Raw genomic sequence first — 23767 nt, 5'->3', positions numbered from 1 at the left:
TGACCTTCTGTTTTCTCATTTCTAAAGTGGAAAAAATGGACTTTACCTGGCAGAGTTTCACGAGAATCGAAGCAGCTAACACGTCTGGGCTCATCTTGCCAGCGAATGTCTCTGGAGCGCACGCTGGGCGATCGCTTGAACTCCTGCCTCCTGTCTTTTCCCACTGTACCCCCGAAGTTACAGGAAATAGCACCCAGGGCACCCATGTGTGTGGATTTGTATTATTTCTGCCAGTGTCAATGTCCCCTCCTATAACTGGCAATCCTGCTTTGGAGGGCTATTGACAAAGCAGACTCGCCATGCACCCAGGCCCACCTAGCCAAGAGACGAAGCCTCCTTCCTCCATCTTGAGGAGCTGAACAAGATCTCCGACCCAGGGACCCCTTCCATCTTCCTCTTCCTGGGCCTCAGCTCAGCACTGATTACAGGGAAGTTTTGAATATCTGTTAGGAGCCAAGATCCTGAGGGTAGCAAGAGCTTAGTGAGGACTAGATCACTCGGCCCTGGCAGCTATGACTCTCACATCACAGCATACACAAAATTTGACAGTATCAGTGAGGACCATGTAGTGACCTAGGAATAGGTCACAGGAGACCAGACCTGCAAGTCTATACCAGGAAACATTCCTGTCCCTCTGAGCTGTTCAGTGCAAGGCAAGAGGGTGGCTTTTCTCTTTCTTTTCTCTTTCTCTCTCTTTTTTGGTACTAGGGATTGAACCCAGGGTGTTCTATGGCCCAGCTACACACTTCCCGCCTTTATAAATTTTTATCTCGAAACAAAGTCTTGCTAGCTTGCTGAAGCTGGTCTCGAACTTGTGTTCCTCCTGTCTCAGCCTCCCAAGTACTGGGATTACAGGCAGGCGCCACCATCCCTGGCTAGGAGAGTAGATTTTTCACTACCTGCAGTTTCTACCTTGCCCAGAGCCAGACACCTTCCTCTGACCCAGTTGAGCCCCTGCTGCAGGCGTTCCCCTTCCTACACCTCGGGATATGTCCGGATACAGTGGCAGCCCGCAGCAGCAGCCTCCTCTGCTGGCATCGCACCCCGGGGGGCCAGCTCCCATCCCCCATTCCGCTCCTCAAAAGGGTTATTCAGATCATCTGTGGTCTCCTAGGCTGGGAGGCCAGTCACTAATGGGATCGTAGGTCAAGATGTATTGTTGAGTTTTCAGAGCGCTGATGTATTAACAAACAGGCGTACAATCAGAGAGGGCTTTTCCATAGAAATCTGTTTTGCCGGTTGCTCTAGAAAAAATCTGAGGGCCTGCCCATACAAGGCCTGCACACTGGAATTGGCTGGAGCCAAGGGAGAACCTTCACTTTAGGCAGAGTCCACCCTGGAGCCCATTCCTCCAAAAAGATCACTTTGAAGAAAGTCTATGCACTTGCAGTGTCAGGAAAAAGGTCTCTTGTGCAAAAATGGAAATGTAGGTCCAGAATGAGCCCCTCTGAATAAAGAACAAACAGGGCAAGCCGGCTGCGATCTGGCCACTCACTGGCTGTCAGTGATGGGTCTGGGATGAGCTGCCCCAGCAACTTCCCCTCCTCCTCCCCGTCCTACCTTTTTTTTTGGCCAGATTCCCCTGGCAGTTTGGAGGAGCTAATATATAAAAAAATATAGCCAGGCATGGTGGCGCATGAGGCTGAGACAGGAGGATCACAGGTTTGAACCCAGCCTCACTCACTTAGTGATGTTCTCAGCAGTTTATCGATACTCTGGAAATAAATTTAAAAAAAAAAATAGGGCTCAGAGGCAAAATGATCTGGGTTCATCTCTAGTACAAGAAAAGAAAGAAGGAGAAAAGAAAATATAGCTATAAAGACAATAGAAAACAACTTTATAATCCAGGCGTGGTAGTGCATGCCTGTAATCCCAGTACTTGGGAGGCTGAGACAGGAGGATTGCAAGTTCAAGGACAGCCTCAGCAATGTAACTAGTCTTTCATCAACCCAGCAAGACCCTGTTTCAAAACAAAAAAAAAATTTATTATTATTATTATTATTATTTTTTTTTTTTGCAGTACTAGGGATGGAACCCAGGGGCATTCTAACTCCGAGCTACACTCCCAGCCCTATATATATTTTTTTAATTCTTTATTTTGAAACAGGGTCTCACTGAGTTGCAAATGGCCTAAGTAGCTGAGGCTGTCTGTGAACCATGATCATCCTGTCTCAGCCTCTCAAATGCTGGGATTACAAGTGTGTGCCACCATGCCCAGCTTTAAAAGTGGAAAAAAACTGAAAGGGGTTGGGGGTGTAACTTGGAGATAGAATTCCTCTGAGTTCAATTCTCCAGTATCACAAACAAACAAAAGTTTTGTGATATAATATTTATTTATTTATTTATGCATTAAATGGCAAGATCTAGCATCTGTTCAGAAGGTAGTGCAGGTGGAAACAATATTTCAAGACATCTGCAAACACCTCAATGTGATAAGAAAATACCTATGATATTTAATGGCAAAATCACAGGTGGTGCCACGAATACCAATGTGGCACCACTATTGTGGCCTCCATGCGTGATTGAAGGAAATTATAAATTTTAATGTACAGCAAAAATAAAGATTCAAGTCCATGCGCCCTCCAAATCTACTCACAGACTCACATGCAGACAGGACGGGATGGAGGCCCAGCGGCTCCGTGGGGCTCAGGATGGCTCAGAATGGGACAGGCCTGGGTCTCTGAAGACCACGGGAACCGTACCTACCCTGAGGGTCTGTCTTCAGGCTTCTCTTTCAGAACAGAGAAATACCTTTCTGTGTTTGATAGCCACCAGTCTTTGCACATCGTTACCCCTGAGCTGCAGGGAAGCCCCACCCCTGGAGACACCGGAGACAGAGAGGCAGTAGCAGCCTGGCCACGTCCAGTCCCACACAGCTTTGGCTCTATTTGTTACCTGGACCCAGCTTCCTGGTCACTGAGGCTTCTGGGCCTTTAATCAGGTCCCTGTAAGTCCTGGGACAGTACTTCCGGTAGAGATTCTCCGCCAGGGTGTTGCTTCCTCTAACCACAGCTCGCCTCTCCTGGTTCATGTAGTTCCACAAATGTAGGGCGTAAGAGTCATTGAAGCTCGGCTCTGTGTCCCAGACTTCGTAGTAGCGCCTCCACTGTGGGTAGGGGATAGGGTAAAATCTCTGCGGGTGCAGGAAGGACAGGTTCAAACACCTGAGGTCACTCAGCTCCCGGAAGTCTCCGATTTTGCACCACACCCTCAGCATCCGCGTCATCAGGTTGGGACCCTGGTTGCCCCAGATGTCTGAGTTGTAGTGTTCGATGAAGTTCTCCATGCACCCCCACAGGAAGGGGTGGCGAGGGAGGAACCCAAACACCCCATTGCTGGAGAAGTGAGAAGCCTGAGCCGCCAAAAAGTTCTCCTCGGGGATGGGCCTGATGGAGATGACGTCCGTGTCCATGTAGACACCGCCATATTTCCAGATGATGGCCAGCCGGGAGGCGTCGGAGCTAACGTGGAGCCAGTATCTCTCCGCGCTACTGTTGACCTGTGGGAGCAGGTGCAAATCAGGCCCAAGTAAGAGGATGGAAGGGTGTCAGAGTGGGGAGCCAGGCCCTGAGGAGCTGGGGCGGGGGGACACAAGCCAGTCTCCCCTGAATCTATTCCACCACAAGCCCACTTTCACAAAGTTTCCAACCTTATCTCCATCCTCCCACCCAATTTCCTCTAAGTAAAGAAGTTTACAGCAATAAGTATCAATGGAAAGATTTTAGCAGCTTTTAAAGACTTTGGGAATTTTGGGGGGGCAGGTAATACTGGGGATAGAACCCAGGGGCATTCTACCTCCCAGCTACACCCCCACCCCAGCCCTATTTTTTAGTGTTGTTGTTTTTTTTAAAAACAGGGTCTCACTGAATTGTGAAGGGCTTCGCTAAGTAGCTGAGGCTGACAGTGAACCACAATCCTCCTGTCTAAGCCTCCCAGCCAGTTTTTATTATCATTATTATTATTATTAATTAAAGCTGTGGCGCTGGGTGTGGTGGCACACGCTTGTAATCCCAGTACTTGTGAGGCTGCAACAGGAGAATTCCAGGCTTGAGACCAGTCAGCAATTGAGCAAGACCCGTTTCAAAATAAAAAGGGCTGAAGGGGTGCCCCTTTTGGAGGTAGAATGCCTGTGGATTCAATTATCCTTACCAAAACAAAACAAAACATAAATTTAAAAAGCAGAAAGATAAAGAAGAAATCCAGCAGGAATTTTGCAATGAATTGAGTCATTGTTCAGCGTGGGTGTACATTAACCACCAATATATAACTTTGAAGAAGGAGTTTAAAAAACAACAAAGTGCCGGGCGTGGTGGCGCACGCTTGTCATCCCCGCGCTTGGGAGGCGGAGACAGGAGATCAAGCAGGTTCGAAGCCAGCCGCGCTGGCTTAAGAGACCCTGTTTCCAAATAAAAAGTATTAAAAATAGGTCTGGGAGTGTAGCCCGGAGGTAGAAGGGCTTCCAGTAACCCCAGTACCACCAAAAAAAAAAAAAAAAAAAAAAAATTCCTTCAAATGCTAAGAGTTAGTAAAGAAAAAATTAAGTACATGGTGGTGCATGCCTGTAATCCCAGTACGTGGGAAGCTAAGACAGGAGAATTGCAGGTTCGAGGCTAGCTTCAGCAGCTTAATGAGGCCCTTACCAACTTAGTGAGACCTTGTTTCAAAATAAAAAATAAAGAGTTGGGGTAGAACTCAGAGGTAGAATGCCCCAGGGCTCACTCCCTGGTACCAGTAAGTCGAAAATGAGGAAAAAATCAAAATGAGAAATTGGTCAAAGAATCTTAAAATGCATGATGCCAGCCAGGCATGGTGGCACATGCCTGTAATGCATGTAGTTGGGATGATGAGATAGGCGGATCTCAGGTTCAAGGTCAGCTTCCACAACTTGGTAAGACCGTTTCAAAATCAAAAATAAAAGGGCTGAGGGTGGAGCTCAGAAGTAGAATGTCCTTGGGTTCAATCCCCTGTACCACACACACACGCACACACACACGCACGCATGCACGCACGCATGCACACACACACCATGCATGTTTTTGCTTGTTCATTAATTAATAATACTCACTGAGGGTCTGAACATTATGTGCCAAGCTCTGTTGAAGCTGCCAAGGGTGCAGAAGTGAATAAACAGGCCTAAAGCCCTCCTGGGAGGGGACAGACAATAAACAAATAACTCTCCACTGTGGTGAGGGTTCATGGGACTACAAAGGGGGAAAAGCTCGCAGAGGGGTGAGGAAGGGGGCCAAGCAGAAGGCAGTACGCCTTGGGCTCCAGCGGGAACTTGGCTGGAGTAGGCCACACTGGGGGAAGAGGTTCTATCTAGGCGCAGGAGCAAGGGCCAGGGCAGGCGCACCACGGCCAGGGCGCAGAAGGGAGCAGAGATGGAACCGGGCAGGGAGAGGGCGGAAGCAGGGGCAGGTGGGGGCCAGAGAAGGCGGTGGCTGGGACCCAGGTGACAACCTGGTGCGAGGGGGAGAAGCGGTCAGATTCCCGTACTTGTGGCAGATACAGCTGGTCAGGAGAGAGTAGAGTCACAGACAATTGCGAATGCTAAAACATGGCAAGACAAAATGACTTTATAGGGAAGAAAAACAAATCGGTATAAAGAGCAGTGTCCGGAATGCTAAGATTTTTTAATATGAAAAACAAAACATTGCCGGGCGTGGTGGGCACGCTTGTAATCCCCCTGCTTGGGAGGCTGAGACAGGAGGATCGCGCAGGTTCGAAGCCAGCCGCGCTGGCATAAGAGACCCTGTTTCCAAATAAAAATATAAAATAGGTCTGGGAGTGTAGCCCGGAGGTAGAAGGGCTTCCAGGAACCCCAGTACCACCACCACCAAAAAAAAAAAAAAAAAAAAAATTTTTTTTACCAATTTAAATATGTCGGTTAAGAGATTTAAGCAGCCACTCTTGGCTTTTGGCAGTTTTATTTTTCTTTTGTGGCACCGGGGATTGAACCCAGGGGAATGCTACTTCCAAATTACACCCCCAGCCCTCTTTGATTTTTTGTTTTCGTTTACTTATTTTGAGGATCACACCCAGGGGCACGCTGCCTGTGAGATGGATCCCTAGCCTTTTTCTTTTTGTTTTCCAACAGGGTCTTGCTAAAGTGCTGAGAGCCTCGCTAAGTTGCTTCAAACCTGCAATCCTCCTGTTTCAGCCTCCCAAGGAATGGGATTGCATGTGTGTTCTATCGTCCACCTGGCTTATTTAACGAGGTCTAGCTAACTTGCTGAGGCCGGCCTCAAGCCTGCAATCCTCCTACCTCAGACTCCCAAATAGTAGGATTACAGGTGTGTATCACCATGCCTGCTAACAAAAAATTAAATCCTTTAAAATTCTGCTGTAGTGGAGGATACTCAGGAATAAAACTGACCAAATTATGTGCATGTACAAATATATTGCAACAAATCCCAAGTTTATATATAATTTTAACATATCAAAAATTTTTTCAATCAAAAATAAAAGCCAGATGTGATGGCACATGACTGTAATCTTAGTAATTGGGAGGCTGAGACAGGATGATTGCAGGTTTGAGGCCAGCCTCAGCAACTTAGCGAGATACTGTTTGGAAATTAAAAAAAAGGGCTGAGAATGTAGCTCTAAGGTAGATTACCCCTGAGTTCCATTCCCAGCACCAAATAATAATAACAATGATAATAATAATAATCTGCCATAAAGTTAAATGAAAGCATACCAAATAAAACTTTGCAGAGATTTCACAAGTTATTAAAAAATCATCACATAAGCCGGGCATGGTGGCGCACACTTGTAATCCCAGCCTTCGGGAGGCTGAGACAGGAGGATCACGGTTCGTGGCCAGCCTCAGCTACGTAGTGAGGTCCTCTGCAACTCAGTGAGGCCCTGTTTCAAAATAAAAATAGGGTGCAGCTCAGAGGTAGAATGCCCTTGGGTTCCATCCATAGAACTGCAAAAATAAATAAATAAATAAACCACATGGATCACAACTGCTGAAAACCTCATAAACAATAACAGCTCACATATAGCAATCATTGTTCCAAGCCATTTCACAACCACACAGGGCCTCAAAGGCTGGTTCTATGATACTTCATATTTTTTCAAGTGGAAAATTAGGACCAGGAAGTTCGGCCATTTGTCCAAAGTAAGAGGTGGGATTTGATCTGAGACAATCTAGCCTCAGACATCTACTCATTCCAAAGAAGGAAAGTTTTGGTAAAAATAAATAAATAAGTAAATAAATATAAGTATGATTACTAGTTGGAAGATTGGTGATTCTTAGTGAACAAAGAGGCGTAGGATATCAAAGGCTGCACAGGAACAGGAAGAAGCCTGCCATAGTATGAGTGAGCATTAGACTAACATGAACCCAACCCACAACAAGGCTTTCCGAAAGAGGTCTGAGTACCAGGCGTGGGAGTACACATTTGTAATCCCGGTACTTGGGAGGCTGAGACAGGAGGATCATAAGTTATAGCCGGCCTCAGCTACTTAGTGAGCCCTCTGCAATTTAGTGAGACTCTTTTTCAAAGTTAAAAATAAACTAGGGCTGGGGAGCTGGGTGTAGTAGCTCATGCTTATAATCCCAGCATTCGGGAGGCTGAAACAGGAGGATTGTGGTTTGCGGACAGCCTCAGCTACTTAGTGAGGCCCTTTGCAATTCAGTGACACCCTTTTTCAAAATAAAGAATAAAAAAATAGGGCAGGGGCTGTGACTTGGAGGTAGAAGACCCCCGAGTTCCATCCCCAGTACAGAAAAAAAAAAAAAAAAAAAGAAAAAGAAAAAGAAAAAATAGGACTGGGGGTGTAGCCTAGAGGAATAATGCCCCTGAGTTCAATCCTCAGTACCAAATATATATAAATATAGAAAAAAAAGAAGAAATAGATTTAAGACCCAGGCATGGTGGCACATACTTATAATCCCAGTACTTGGGAACCTGAGATGAAAGGATTGCAGGTTCAAAGTCAGCCTCGGGAACTAAGGGAGGGAGGGCCTCAGAAACCTAGTGAGACCCTGTGTCCAAATAAAGAAGCAAAATCGGACTAAGAGGTGGCCCAGAGGTAGAATGCCTCTAGGTTCTGCCGGGCGTGGTGGCGCACGCTTGTAATCCCCGCGCTTGGGAGGCAGAGACAGGAGGATCGCGCAGGTTCGAAGCCAGCCGCGCGCGCTGGCTTAGGAGACCCTGTTTCCAAATTTTAAAAAAATGTAAAAATGGGTCTGGGAGTGTAGCCTGGAGGTAGAAGGGCTTCCGGGAACCCCAGTACCACCAAAAAAAAAAAGAATGCCTCTGGCTTCAATTCGCAGTACCAAAAGAGAGAGGGGGGAGGGAGGGAGGGAGGGAGGGAGAGGGGTTTGAAGTTCTGGCTGCAAAGAACACAGGTGTCCACCCACCCTTGGCCCACAGTACTCATCCCTGGACCTCATCAAGGGCTATGGTGCAGAAGCCCAGTGGTCATTAGCAAGTGCTGGTGCATTGGGTCCTCCCTAACAGGTGGCCCCAGCTGTCCCGTGCTGACCTGGCTGGGGCAGAACATGCTGCAGCTCGGCACCTAAGGGTGTTGTGACCTGGATGCTGTACACACCTAGTGTCATACCCTGCAGGCACCCAAAGATTCTGTACCTCAAGGGCCAGTCAACACGTAAAAAGCTGTGTTCCATGTAATTAGAGATCTTTTTCCAAAGAGTAAAACACAATATAGGTAAGGGGAGTCTAGCTCAGGTGTAGGAAAAATCTGCGCGGCCCTGGAGCATCCTCTAGCAGGCCCGCACTGACAGTGTCCCCTCTGCTCCCAGCACCAGCCTCTCAGGCCTGCCACCTGCCGGGCCGGCCAGGGCAGTGCCACCCACTTGCCAGGAACCCTGTGGTTGGCAACCACCAGGACCTAGCAGGTGGAAACTCAATCCATCTGAATGGCTCCTCCTCACCGGGTGGTTCTGACATTTCTGGTGTCTTCAGGAGGAGAGTCAGGCACTTACGGATCTGAGATTCAGTGGGGGTAAGACCATGCCAGCTCCATCCCGCCCTGCATGGCCCACCAGCTTCTTCCTCGAGCAGCGAAGCAGAGTGGGGCAAGACTATTCTCTTTCTATAAAATACCATAGGAGGCTAATAATGGCCTCCTGAAGACATCAGGTCCTGCTTCCTAGAACCTGTAAACGTTTCCCCTCTTGTGAAGAAAAGCTCTTTACAGATGAGTTCTAAAAACTCACAAATAGGGCCGGGTCTGGTGGCTCACGCTTGGAATCCCTGTAATCCCAGCACTTGGGAGGCTGAGACAGGAGGCTGAGACAGGAGGGTCGCACAGGTTTGAAACCAGCCTCAGCTACTTAGTGAGGCTGTCAGCAACTTAGTGAGACCCTGTTTCCAAATAAAATATAAAATAGGTCTGGGTGTGTAGCCCAGAGGTAGAAAGCCCCTGGATTTCTTCCCCAATACTACACACATACACACACACACACACACACACACACACACACACCCCTCACAAATATGCTTTCACAGAGGAATAGTGGGAGATTTTGCATACACAGAGGAGAAGGGGATTTGAGGACGGGGGGTAGAGACGGAAGCGGTGGGCCACGGGCCTCAGAATGCCAGCAGTCACCTGAAGCCAGGAAGAGGAAGGGAACAGTCCTTCCCTAGCAGCCCAGCAGGGAATGTGGCCCTGTCAGTGTCTACACGTGGGCCCAGGGAAGCAAGCTAGCGACCCCGGTCCCCAGATCTGAGAAAATAAATTTGTTGTTTAAGGTCACCACATTCATGGGCATTTGTTTACAGGAGCCATGGGAAACTAGCACACAAACATACATAAAATCCTCGATTCTGGCACTCGGCCCACACAACCTAAAATATTTACTATCTTCCCCTTTCTAGAAAAAAACCAACGTTCTGATATTGGGTCTAGTCTGTGATGAAATGGTATTACTGTGATGTCAATTTGTTCTTGTTGTTGTTGTTGTTGTTACTTGGGATTGAACCCAGGGGTATTCTACCTCTGGGTTACTTCCAAGTCCTATTTTATTTATTTTTGAAACAGAGTCTGAGTTACCACACACTGGCCTCACACCTGCAATTCTTCTATCTCAGCCTCCCAAGTGTGGGATTACAGGTATACACCACCATGCCTGGCTTTGATGTTGATTTTTAAATTGCTTTTTTTTAAAATAATTTTATGTAGCTGGGCATGGTGGTGCACACTTGTAATCCCAGCATTTAGGAGGCTGAGACAGGAGGATCACAGTTTGCGGACAGCCTCAGCTACTACTTAGTAAGGCCCTTTGCAAAGAATAAAAAATAGGGCTGGGGGTGTAGCTCGGAGGTAGATTGCCCCTGGGTTCTATCCCCAGTACTGCAAAAAATTTATTTATAAAATTAACATATTTTTTATTATCTATTTAATTTCTAATCCAATCATACTCCAAAAACCTACTACAGTTGTGTGTGGTATCGTTTCTTCAGAACTTTTCTTTACCCAGTAGATGTGGGGGTGGTTGCATAGGTGAAATCATTATAATTATATTATAATGTAGAGGTTTGAATTCTATATTGCCTCAGTCTTCAGAAGATGTCAGTTTTAAAAAAGTCATAGTTAAAGTCAGGCGTGGTGGTGCACGCTTGTAATCCCAGCATTTGGGAGACTGAGACCAGAGGATTGCGGTTCGCGGACAGCCTCAGCTACTTAGCGAGGCCCTCTGCAACTCAGTGAGACCCTGTTTCAAAATAAAGAATAAAAAATCAGGCAGGGGGTGTAGCTCAGAGGTCGAATGCCTTTGGGTTCCATCCCCAGACCCACAAAAAATAAATAAATAAATAAATAAATAAATAAATAAAACTCTAATGAAATATAAGTTTTCCATACACCTAGAAAAGATATAAAAAAAATCATTCATTCGGTTAAGAGTAGCCTCCAAAATAACCCAGCTCCTCAAAGAATTAAAGGTAGGAGCTAAAGACACCAACTAAACATAAGCCCAGGTTAGGTGTCTCCTGTTTACTTGAATCTGGGACTCACCGCGGGAGAAAGATGGCCAACAAGAGCCCAGGGGCTGGGTGCTAGTACCGCCTCTGGCCTGAGTGCTTGTGCTTGGTCTACCGGTCTACGCAGTGAAGAGGGTGGCTCATTTCCTGCAGGTTTTCTGTGGGTTTCTCCCAACACTAGCTTTCTAAGTTTCCCCCGACACTTACTTGAGTGTACCAGGAAATCAAGGGTGTGTCTTCAAAGAGCCTTTTCATATCCAAAGGAAAGAGGAACACGTTGTCGATTGCTGAGAGGAGGCTCCAGGCCGGGGAACTGGAGTCTGAGGCCGGCAGGGTGGCATTGCAGAGACCTTTCAGGAAGAAGGCCACGGGCTGCTCGGGGTAAGTGTTGGCTGCAGATTCCACGGCACAGCAGACCAGCGGGGGCGGCTCCATTCTCTCTGAGGTCTCTATGAACACGATGCCTCGTCCCTGGCTCAGGAGGGCTTCCGGGCCCTGCTGGGACTTGAGGGGAGGCAGGCAGGAGAAGAGGCAGCTGGACCTCTGCGCCAGCTGGTAGAGGAAGCCACACACCAGCAGCAGGATGAACCACAGGGACAGCTGGAGCTCCTTCAGCATGTCCGCAGCTCTCTCTCCGCCTGCGCCTTCAACCAACAGAGCTCGTTCAAACCCGACAGGAAGAGCACACAAAAAGCAATGATATCATTTGTAGCCGGGTGTGGTGTCATTCACCTGTACTCCCAGGACTTGGAAGGCTGTGACTGGAGGATCGCAGGTTCGAGGCCAGCCTCAGAAACTTAGTGAGGGCCTCCGCAACTTAAGGAGACCCTGTTTCAAAATAAAAAATTAAAAAGAGCTGGGGGTATAGCTCAGAGATAGAATGCCCCAGGGTTCAAACCCTAGACACACACACACACACACACACACACACACACACACACACACACCATATAAAAAAAGAATATTGCTTATAATCTCAGATGAAAAGAATCCTAAATGAAATATGATCAAATCAAATTCAGCAGTATTAAAAAAAATAATCATAACCAGTTAGGGTTATCTTAGATTTTGATAGAAAAATAATTAATTAATACAAAAATTGTTAATGAATGCATTCTCTTAAAAGAATAAAAAAGGAAAAGCCATATGATCATTTTGGCTCAATAGATGCCAAGGATGTAGTCAAATTTGATATCTATTCATGGTTATATGAAAGTATAAGAATTTCCTCAAGCTAATAAGTGGTGACTTTTATTTTTTTATTTTTTATTTCTTTTGTGGGTCTGGGATGGAACCTAGGGGCATTTAGCCTCCGAGCTATACCCCCTGCCCTATTTTTTATTCTTTATTTTGAAACAGGGTCTTACTAAGTTGCAGAGGCCTCACTAAGTAGCTAAGGCTGTTTGCAAACTGCGATCCTCCGGTCTCAGCCTCCCGAATGCTGGGATTGTAAACATGTGCCACTACACCCGACAAGTGGTGACTTTTAGAACCTATAGCAATCACCCTACTTCATATGAAACATTTGAACATCCTATTAAGATCAAGAATATAGCCAGTTGTGGTGACACATGCCTCTGTAATCCCAGTACTAGGGAGGCTGAGAGAGGAGGATCACAGGTTCAAGGCCAGCCTCAGCAACTTAGCAAAACTCCCTTTCAAATTTTAAAAAAAGCTGAGTGTGGTGATGCACGCTTGTACTCCCAGTATTTGGGAGGCTGAAACAGCTGTTTCATGCAGGTTCAAAGCCAGCCTCAGCTACTTAGTGAGGCTTTCAGCAACTTAGCAACTTAGTGAGACCCTGTTTCCAAAAATAAAATATAAAATAGGTCTGGGGAGTATAGCCCTCAGGTAGAAAGCCCCTGGGTTCCATCCCTAGTACCACAAAAAAAATTTTTTTTTAATCAAGCTGAGGGTGTAGCTCAGAGGTAGTACACCCCTAGGTTCAATCCCCAGTACTGCCCCCCAAAAAATCAGGATTATAATATAGATATCCATCATTACTGTTAACTATTCAACGTCATTCTGATAATTCTAACCCATGCAATCAAACAAAAGAAAAGAATCTCTACTAAGAATATTAGAAGAGGCAGAAGTATTGCCAGTGTCTGAAAATATGATTGCAGACAAATAAGATCCAGAATAATTTACTGAAAAATTAATGGCACTAAGAAGAAAATTAACCAAGGAAGCAAACTGAAGGTTAGACAGTTAAATAAGTTGCCAAGATCACAGAGTTTGCAAGTAGCAGAACCGTGACTCCAAACTGAGTCTACCCACCATTAAAACCCAGATTCTAGCCAGGCTCGCCTGTAATCCCCGCGCTTGGGAGGCTGAGACAGGAGGATTGCAGGCTCAAGGCCAGCCTCAGCAACTTAGTGAGGCCCTCAGCAACTTAGGGAGATCCTGTTTCAAAGTGAAAAGTAAGAAAGGCCGGGGGTGTAGAGCTTGGAGGTAGAATGCCCCTGGGTTCAGCCTCCCACTAACACCCCTCCCCCCAAAAAACTCAGGCTCTAGCTGGCAATATAGACTCTCAGTAAATCTCATCTTTGATTCACTTTAGGAGAGCAAAAATCTCAATTCTTGGGAGGTTGTGTGTGTGGGGGGTTGTGTTATGTTGTGTTACTGGGACTGAACCCAGGAACATTCTATCTCTGAGCGACACCCCCAGCCCTATTTCATTTTTTGTCTTGAAACAGGGTCTCTCTAGATTGCCGAGGCTGTCCTTAAACCTGCAATCCTCCTGTCTCAGCCTCCCACGTCCTTGGATTTCAGTTGTGCACAACCATTCCTGACTTATTTTTCATATCCCATTTAACTGTTTTAGAAAACACAAAACCAGTAAGTCAGAGCTTACCTTCTAGCCAGAAACTTGCAGTTAGCCAGTGATTTGAAGTCTTAGAAATAAGGACAAGTTTTTCCTACTGTACTTTCTGATAAATTGCCACCCAAGCTTCCAACTCAACAACCCAGGGCAAAGTAAATCATTGGCAGAGGGTTAAGGCTATGAAACAAGTTCCCAGGAAGCTCCTCCCTTTAGGAGTTCTGCCCCAGAACTACTTGGGTCCACAGGGAATCTGTGGAATTCTCCAGGTGACCTTCACACCACCACCTCAGGAGCGCTGCAAAGGAGGATCATTTCCGCTGGATAAAGTGTATCATGGCATCACCTGAGCAGAGCAGCTTGGTCCTACACCTGATCAAACCCAGTGACAGACACTAGGGCAAGTGCCTTCACCAGATACTTTATAAGCTGATTCAAATTTTTCCCCTGAAAAACATGAGGTTTGATTAAAAGGAAAAAAAAAAAAAAGCCCACCACGACAAGTGGGCAGACCCCTGTAGCCCAAGACCCAGCGGTCCACAGGGAGAACGACGCTCCCGTATCAGGGACGGTGGCTGCAGGAAGGGCCTCTGGCCCTGACGTCCCCCCGTGGGACTTGAGCCTCCCGTTATCACAAAGTCAGCTCCGCTACCCTCAACTGCTGTGGCGATCCCTACTCCTCCCAAGGCGTTTTCACTCCCCCGTGGTCTAGACCCCACGGTCCCTGCAGTGAGCACTTAGTGATCCTCGTTGGAGCTACCCTCTGCATGGCCTTCTCTCAGCCATGGACAGGTGCCTGCACTTCTCCCTGGACGCGCTGGTATGGATAGGGAGTTTCACACCTGAGCAGACTGTGGATCCAGGGATATCAGGTCCACATTAAGCAAGTTAGGCTCTCCCGTTTACTGGTGGCCCTGGTTTTCTCTCTACCCAAAGGTCCCCAGGAACTGCTCTTGGGTCTCCACTTACTTCTGCCTTTTAGAGCTGAATTTCTTGTCTGGGCCTCAGCAATTCTGAGCTTCGTCAAATCTAAATCTTTCCAAAGTTCTTGGACACTGAAGAGACTGGTCGCTATTGTTGGGTTCTTGCTCTGTGCTGGGGGTTCACGAAGCTCCATCTGTGGGAATGGTGCCTGCCTGGTGCCTGAGTGGCAGGTGGGTCACATATCTTAGTGCCTTCGACAGTGGTCCAAGCCATTGACCAAATCCTCAAGGCAGAAGCAGTGGCGTGGTTGATGGTCTTTGTCAGGAAGGGATGGGTGGTGGAGCCTGAATGATACAGCACAATCCCAAACACTGACTAGGTCCTGTCTCGCCAAGAACCAAGTAGAGGGTATGGTGGCGTGCCGGTGGGCTTGGAGTTGCACCCCAGATATCTGTCACAGGTGAGGGCACCAGGCCAAGCCTCAGACCCCCGGTGAAGTGCAGAATGTAGCTACCCTTGGGCTCACCATGAGGCTAAAAGGGCTCCATAAAACAAAGAAGCAGTTCTTCCTTTCTACCCAGGAAAAGAGGAGAGAGACACTAATGGTAGTGGATATGGTATTTGGACTCCCTGATAAAAAAGAACATTAGTTTTTGCCTTGCTTTGCTTTTCAGATGAATCAAATCGATTTCCCATTGAGTGTTTAAGAAGAAAACCCTAACTTTGAGCGAGCGTTGGTGAGACTGTTCAGAACCCAGGTCCTGTGACTTCTTTAGAATCACAGCCCGATGTCCTTCCGAAATCTTTCTGACAAAGCTTCCCGTCATCTGTGCCGCTCTACCCAAATCTCCTCGGGCCCCGGACGCATCCCTCAGCCTTCCCTCTGGTGAGAGGACCGCCCTGCCTTCCTTCTCTCTTTTCTGCTGTAAAGAGTCTGGACCACACTCACTTCCTATCTACTCAGGCAGATGCCACAGCATCAGCTCTTGGTTTGGACCGCACAGATCTTTAGAGGATGCAGGGATGGGGTTCGAGGTTTCCTGCAGCCAAACCTTCCACCAGTGCCCTCAACCTGGAATCTCATTACCCACAGCTTCTCCTCCATGTTACCTTCCCAAAGGGATGGCCCTGCTCTTTGACGTGCTATCAAAATTTCCTGGAATTCTGTCTCTACACCATCTCCAACCTCCTCCAACCACCAAGCAAACCCTAGGAAATGTTAATGTAGTTACCTGAGTAGAGATGTACAAAAAGCTCCTGTCTTTCAGTGATAGATAGGGCTGGATACTCTGCACACACACACACACACACACACACACACACACACACACACACACACTAGGTATTGTCCATTTTCTTTCCTAGGAATTTCTGCTCTATGTGAGAGAGAGCTTTGTTCTAACATCAGTCAGATTTGGTTAATCCAACAAACTATGGAGCCTGGGTCATTGTCTCTGACCATGGACTGGTATAGCCCCCAATAAATAAACGGCGTAAGAAAAATAAATCTCTGAACCAAATGTTATTTCTACTTTAAAATGCTGTTCCTGGAAAATTGGGGCTAGTATAAAGAAAAGGCAGACCAGAGAGGGAAACCACAGAACCGGAAGAGACTCTGTCAACTCCTTAGCCCTATACCTCACCTCTGATAGCTCGCTTGGAAATAGTTCAGCGTTTGGGCCTAAGCTCCCTCATCTATAAAGGACTCACTGTATTAGGCAGGGGAAACTAAAGGACTTTTTAACAATCGGTATTTGTTGAACCAGAGTGCACATGAAAAGCACACCTCATAATGCCGTAGCTTCTTTGCACTCCGATTTATTGGCAGAAGGAAATGTTCAAGCCAGAAATACTTGCGTTATTTGCCTTGGACCCTGTAGCACCACAGTTCCGGTTTTTAACATATTTGTTGAGCAAGTGGGACTGATAAACTTGTGGACGCATTCACCTATAACAGGGCAAAATCTCCACACCAAGTGATATCTTATCCACGTTGCCAATTTCCCCACTGTTCCACGGCTGGAACAAAGACTGGGGGGGGGGGGGTGGGTACATGAACGGAGGGGAGATGGCTGGACACGGGCATTTCACAGCAGAGGAAGGGACAATCCAAACTCGGGAACCCACAGAGGAATATAAAATAATTGACGCACCTTGAGGAGCGACATTATCAACATTAAATCCTAAAAACAAAATAGTTTACTAAAAAATCAGTGGCTTGCTGGCCATGATGGCGCTCACCTGTAATCCCAGCACTCGGGAGGCTGAGACAGGAGGATCGCAGGTTTGAGGACAGCCTCAGCAGGTAGTGAGACTCTCATCCACCGAGCAGGACCCGGCTTCAAAATAAAAATAACATCGCGTTGGAAGTATGCCTCGGAGGTAGGATGCCCCTGGGTTTGTTCTCTAGTATCACAAAATGAACAGACAACAGAAACGGCAGCAGAAAGGAGGAGCTTAGCGCCAGAGTGAAGTCTCCTTGTCCTGTGGGAACATTTTGAATTCTTTTACGTTTTCTGCAAAACGGCCCTAGCTTATTGGGTGCCCGGCTCATTGTTCTCCACTCGGTACACCAGTCGAACATGCCCCTCTTTACAAACCTTACGGAGATATCAAGAATGTGCTTCCAGGTTTGTTCTGGAAGTTACTGTATGTACACATTAATCCCCCCCTTTTAAATTTACTTGCAGATAAAAGAATTGGTGGAAGATAAAGACGGGGATGTAAAGAAAGCAGTAAAACAACTGTGCCCCAGAAACCACTTCCCCTGACCCCGTATTCCTGGGAATAAACCCGGGCACTCTACCTCCAAGCTGCACCCCCAGCCCTATTTTTTATTTTGAAACGGGGTCTCACTGAGTTGCAAAGGGCCTCGCTAAGTAGCTGAGGCTGTCCGCGATCCCGGATCCTCCTGTATCAGCCTCCAAATACTGGGATTACAAGCGTGCGTCACCGTGCCCGGCTTTCTATTTTAATTTTGAAACAGGGTCTCACTGAGTTGCTGAGGGTCTCACTGATTTGCGAGGCTGTCCTCAAACCTGTGACTCTCCTGTCTCAGCCTCCCAAATACCGGGATTACAGGCATGTGCCACCACCCCTGGCTTCTCTCCTCTTGTTAGGTCTTTTTTTCTTCAAATGGAGATCTCCGGTCTCTCTTAGCACAGTATCACCATGCATCCAGTTACTCAAGTCAGAAACAATGCAGTCATTCTTAATCCTTCTCTCTCTTTAATCCCTCATGTACAAACTGTGAAAGTTCAGGTCCCCTGAGAAGCAGACACGAAGGTGAGGTTAAGTGCACAAGGGCTCTATCAAAATAAAAAGCTTGGTGATAACAACAGAAAACGTGCTGGGTAAGGCTAGGACAGTGGTCAGATCACAGCCTGAGTCTGAGTACCTTGGGGAAGCATCCTTGTCTACGAAGGTTCAGCGAAGTCATCAGGGAGTTCCTAGCCAAACTCAGTCCTCAGAGCGGACGCACGTGTGCCAGGGATCCTTCTACTCCACATTCCGTAAGTCGCTGGCTGAAGCAGCTTGTGAGAGGAGCGTCCTCAGCACAAACTCAGACATGATTCCATAGGCATCGCCTGGGGCCCTGGGGCCGTTCCACGCTCTCCTCGCCTCTCTGAGGGGCTCACTCTCAAGACTGCTGCACTGGCCCCTCTGCCTTGCGTAGCTCTACTTTCCCCTAGAGGTTCACAGAGCAGTGCTTCTGGGGTTTCCCCTGGTCTTTCTTTCCATGGTTTCCAGCAGTTCTCATCACTGCAGTTCATCTCAGGGCTTCTGCTCATCCTCTTCCTCCTACAATACCCACTCCCAGCTCCTCCACCCTCAGGGGTCACTGCATCAGGGGCCGGCGGCTTACCTGCGTACGCAACTCACCTCCCGAGGTGCCTGGATACTTGCCAGCTACACGTTCTCAGATCAGGGGTCTCACATAGGTTTGTTCATACCAGCAGGCACCAAAGCGGGGTCTCCGAGGTTTCATACATATTCCTTCCTGCTGCTATTATACAAAAGCACCATTACCGCCTCCTGCTGACCAAGGATAATTACTTCCACCAGTATAACTGATTTTTTGATTTTTTTTTTTTTTTTGGTCTCCAAGCACAAGGAGTCCAACACACCCTGCAGTTGTTTGTAATGAAGGGGACTCCAAAGTATCATGTGGCAGGAATCTTCTCTGTCAGGAACTAGAACCTCCAACACTGAACAGCTCTGATTTTTAGCCTCCTAAATACTGGGATAACAGGTATGTACCGCCACATCTTCTGAGTTGAAGCACCTCTTTTTCTCTTTTTTCCTTTTTTGTGGGTCTGAGGATGGAACCCAGGGTCATTCAACCTCCGAGCTACACCCCCTGCCCTACTTTTATTCTTTATTTTGAAACAGGGTCTCACTAAGTTGTGGAGGGCCTCACTAAGTAGCTGAGGCTGTCCGCGAACTCTGGTCTCAGCCTCCCAAATGCTGGGATTACAAGCGTGCGCCACCACGCCCGGCTTAAAGCACCTCTTTACACAAGTTTGCTGTTTGTTTTCCTCTTCTATAAATACATTTTATGTGATTTTCTCATTATTCTGTTGGTTTCTCTGCCCTTTTTTATGTCCACAATTTTTAAATGAAATCTAGATATTAGTCCTCTTCTGTTTTTGAACACTGCCATTATCTTTTCCCAATATGCCATCAGCTTCATCTGTCTTTGGTGTCCTCCATTAACAGATATTCTTATTTTTATGTAGTATATAGAGGAGTTATTTTGTTGAATGATTTGTGCTTTGGGATTCTTTCTGAAAAAGACTTCTTACTCCAAAGTCACAAAGCCATTTTTCTCATTTATTTTTAAATTACAAAATTTCATAGTTCGCGTGAAGTTGATTCATCCATCTGGAGTCCATGTGTGTACATAGTAAGGCATGAAAGCTGATTTTTCTACTCCTCCTATCATGAACTAGTTTCATAACATCACCTACAAGGCCGTGTGTGTTTTCTCTGTTGGCTTGTGACGCCAGTGCTGTCACAAAGCAAGGTTCATAACTATACCCCACATAAACGAGCGTTATCTGCCTCTGGGCCTTCCCTTTTGTTCCACTGGTCTGCTGTTCTGTTCTCATACCTGGACTTTTTAAACTTTACTGGCTTGTTCAGCGTGTCTTAATCTGAGGGCTGTGTTGAAGGACCACATCAGTTTGTGGTTCCCCTCATGCCTCTGGAGCAGCTCGGGACAGATGGCTGCAGAAGACAGAAGTGATGCCGAGCTCTCATCCCTGGGATAAGTGGATGGAAATAAATGAAGAGTTAGGAAACAGGTAGAAAACCGAATGCGACTGGATGGAACACGTTCTTGGATGAAATGAAGGAAAAAGGAAGAGGAAGGAAGAGGGGGAAAAATAAACTAGCATCATCAGTAAGGACAGCAACAATGTTTAAAGGAAAGAATTTGGAGAATCTGAAAGTATTGTGAAGGAAATAAAACAGACTATCAGTGAAAATGATAGTCCAAGAAAAGTGCATGATATGATACACATAGATTTTATTCAGAGAGATCTCAGCAGCCATTTAAGTTAGTTTCATTTGTTATAATCAAAATACTTGATGAGAACAGCTTAGAGGAGGAAAGCTTTATTAGGTTCATGGTTCCAGACTTCAGTTCGTGGTGGGCCGGCTAAAAGGCAGAAACAGCATGGTGGTAGGGCGTGCTGGAAGAAAGTCTCTCGGGGCAGTCAGAAGTACAGAACAGGAGCAGAAGGGACAGGGGAGCGGGCGTGGTGGCACACGCTTGTTATTCCAGCATTCTGGAGGCTGAGACAGGAGGACTGTGGTTCACGGAAAGCCTCAGCTACTTAGTGAGGCCCTTTGCAACTCAGTGAGACCCTGTTTCAAAATAAAGAATAAGGGGCTGGGGATGTAGCCCAGTGGTAGAGTGCTTTGCTTAGCCTGCCCAAGGCCATGGGTTCAATCCCCAGCACCACCAAAAAAAAAAAAAAAAAAAAAATGTGATCACATTAGCTATCGTATTTAAAAATAAATAAATACAGAATAAAAAATAGGGCTGGGGGTGGAGCTCGGAGGTAGAATGCCCCTGGGTTCCATCTCTAGTAACACAATAAAATAAAAAAGGGACAGGGAACAGATGTAACCCCCAAGGCCAGCGACCTACCTCATCCAATCACACCTTACAGTAAATCCATTCAAATCATGACCCTTCAGTGGGCTTACCCGTGGATGAACTTAGAGGCCTGGCTCAGGTATTTTATCTCTGAACATGTCAGCATTGAGCAACACACGAGCTCTTCGGCAGGACATGGACGGCTGAACCATAACAGAAGGATTTGGGGGAAACGCCAACAGCAGTGGCACGTAACCCCAGCATTCGGGAGGCCGAGACAGGAGGATTTCAGTTTGCAGACAGCCTCAGCTACTTAGCGAGGCCCTTTGCAACTCAGGGAGACCCTGTTTCAAAATAAAGAATAAAAGCTGGGCATGTTGGCGCACGCTTGTAATCCCAGCGCTTGGGAGGCTGAGACAGGAGGATCTCAGTTTCGAAGCCAGCCTCCGGTACTTAGTGAGGCTCTCAGCAACTCAGTGAGACCCTGTTTCCAAATAAAGCATAAAATAGTAAAATAGGTCTGAGAGTATAGCCCAGAGGTAGAAAAGCCCTTGGGTTCTATCCCCAGTACCACAAAAAAAAAAATATATATATATATATACACACACACACACACACACACACACATACATACATACATACATGGCTGGGGGTGGAGCTCAGAGGTAGAATGCCCCTGGGTTCCAACCCTAGTATCTCTCTCACACACACACACAAATAAAATAAAATAAAATAAAATTTCATTCATGGAATAGGCGTAAATAAAGACCAAAGGAAACTAACAAAATCCAGGATCTCACTTAATGGGAAAACACTACACATTTCTGTCAAAGACAAGGATACCTGCCCACCTCATTATGTTTGACATTATCCTAGAACAAAGCAATCAGAAAAACAGAAGGCATCAGAATTACAGAGGATGAGGCCTCCAAATACAGATGAGCCGACAGCTAGAAAACAAGAAAACCAAAACCAAACCCAAATAGCCGGGCTACATCTCGAACCAGCTTTGCATTTCTTATGCCAAATGATCCTTTAAAATGTGCTATAGGAGCCGGGCGTGGTGGTGCACGCTTGTAAACCCAGCACTCGGGAGGCTGAGACCTGGAGGATCGCGGTTCGCGGACAGCCTCAGCTACTTAGTGAGGCCTTCTGCAACTCAGTGAGACCCGGTTTCAAAATAAAGAATAAAAAATAGGGCAGGGGCTGTAGCTTGGGGGTCAAATGCCCTTGGGTTCTATCCCCAGACCCCCCCACACACACACACAAAAATGTGCTATAGGGTTGGGCATGTATGGAGCACACTTGTAATCTCAGCATTCAAGAGGCTGAGACAGGAGGATGGCGGTTTATGGACAGCCTCAGCTATTTAGCGAGGCCCTTCCCAACTCAGTGAGACCCTGTTTCAAAAAAACAAAACTACTAAAAAATAGGGCTGGGGGTGTAGCCCAGAGGTACAATGCCCCTGGTTTCCATCCCCAGTATAGCAAAAAAAAAAAAAAAAAGTGCTATAGGTCATTTTCCAATATATTACTTTGGACTTTGCATCAATATTTGTATAGGAGATTGATTTGTGGGTTAACTTTTTTCAAATTTAGCATCAATGGTACACTCATTTCCTCAAAAGAAACTTAAAACTTTGCTTTTATATTTTGGAATAGTTATCCTATTAGAGATAATCCAGTCTTTTAAAAGGTATGGCCGTTTCCGTCAAAAACCAACTAGAAGCCTGGTGTGGTGGCACACTCTTGTAATCCCAGCATCTGGAAGGCTAAGACAGGAGGATCAAGGTTCATGGACAGACTCAGCTACTTAGTGAGGCCATTTGCAGCTTACTGAGACCCTGTTTCAAAATAAAGAATACAAAATAGGGCTGGAGGTGCCGCTCAGAGGTAGAATGTCCCTGGGTTCCATCCCCAGTACCTCAAAACAAACAAACAAAAATCTAGAGTAGGTGCTTTTTTAAAAAAAATTTATTTTTTGTGGGCCTGAGGATGGAACCCAGAGGCATTTGACCTCCGAGCTATAACCCCTGCCCTATTTTTTATTCTTTATCTTGAAACTGGGTCTCACTAAGTTGCAGAGGACCTCACTAAGCAGCTGAAGCTGTCCGCGAAACGTGATCCTCCTGTCTCAGCCTCCCAAATGCTGGGATTACAGGCGTGTGCCACCACGCCTGGCTTAGAGTAGGTGCTTTTTATGAGGGTAAATCTCAGGTTTAGTTTCTCTACTTCTATGGGAACTTTACTTGATTTCTTCTAGGGTGAATATCAGTGAATTTTATTTTCCTAGAAAACCACCCATTTATCAAATTTATAACAAGTTATACGGAGTAATTATATGTATCTGTTGAATATTGTTTCAGCATTTCTTCTATGCATTTTATTTCATTGTGTGTGTGTGTGTGTGTGTGTTACTGGGTATTGAACCCAGGGCCACTGTACCTCCAAGCTACACCCACAGCACTATTTTTTATTCTTTACTTTGAAACAGGGTCTCACCGAGTTGCAAAGGGCCTCACTAAGTAGCTGAGGCTGTCTGCGAACCAGGATCCTCCTGTCTTGACCTCCTGAATGCTGGGATAACAAATGTGTGCCAACTCACCCAGCTCTTAGGCATTTTATTTGTATTTACTTTCTTTCTTGAGTTAACTAAGTTTAAGACACTTATTAATTCTAATGTTTCTTTTATATCTATTTTCTGCTTCCATATTTAAGAATTCCAATACCTTCAGCATGAAATAAATTTTGTGTCCTTCTTGCTTAAAAAAAATTCTGGGAAATAACACTGAATGTCAGAATTTATGGGATTCAATTATACCATTCACTGGAGGAAATTTAGTTTTAAATAATTTATGTAAACAACTAGATTTAAAACAAGTAAATTCAAAATTCATGTCAAAAAGAAAAAGTAGAAAATAAGGACAAAAGCCCGAAGTCTTAGACCTTATCCCGT

General features: G+C 46.2%; 1 protein-coding gene across 1 annotated transcript; it reads right to left on the bottom strand.

The window, feature by feature from the left end:
- Positions 1-2884: 2884 nt before the first annotated feature.
- On the bottom strand, positions 2885-11576 carry A4GNT (alpha-1,4-N-acetylglucosaminyltransferase; the record flags this gene model as incomplete). Its single annotated transcript, XM_080696410.1, has 2 exons — positions 2885-3499; positions 11166-11576. 2 exons carry the CDS (start codon positions 11574-11576, stop codon positions 2885-2887), a joined length of 1026 nt encoding a protein of 341 aa, XP_080552536.1.
- Positions 11577-23767: the final 12191 nt, after the last annotated feature.

Source organism: Muscardinus avellanarius (assembly GCF_963383645.1).
Source record: "Muscardinus avellanarius genome assembly, chromosome: 5".
Classification (NCBI taxonomy): Eukaryota; Metazoa; Chordata; class Mammalia; order Rodentia; family Gliridae; genus Muscardinus; species Muscardinus avellanarius.
This window is presented reverse-complemented; position numbering and strand designations above follow the sequence as displayed.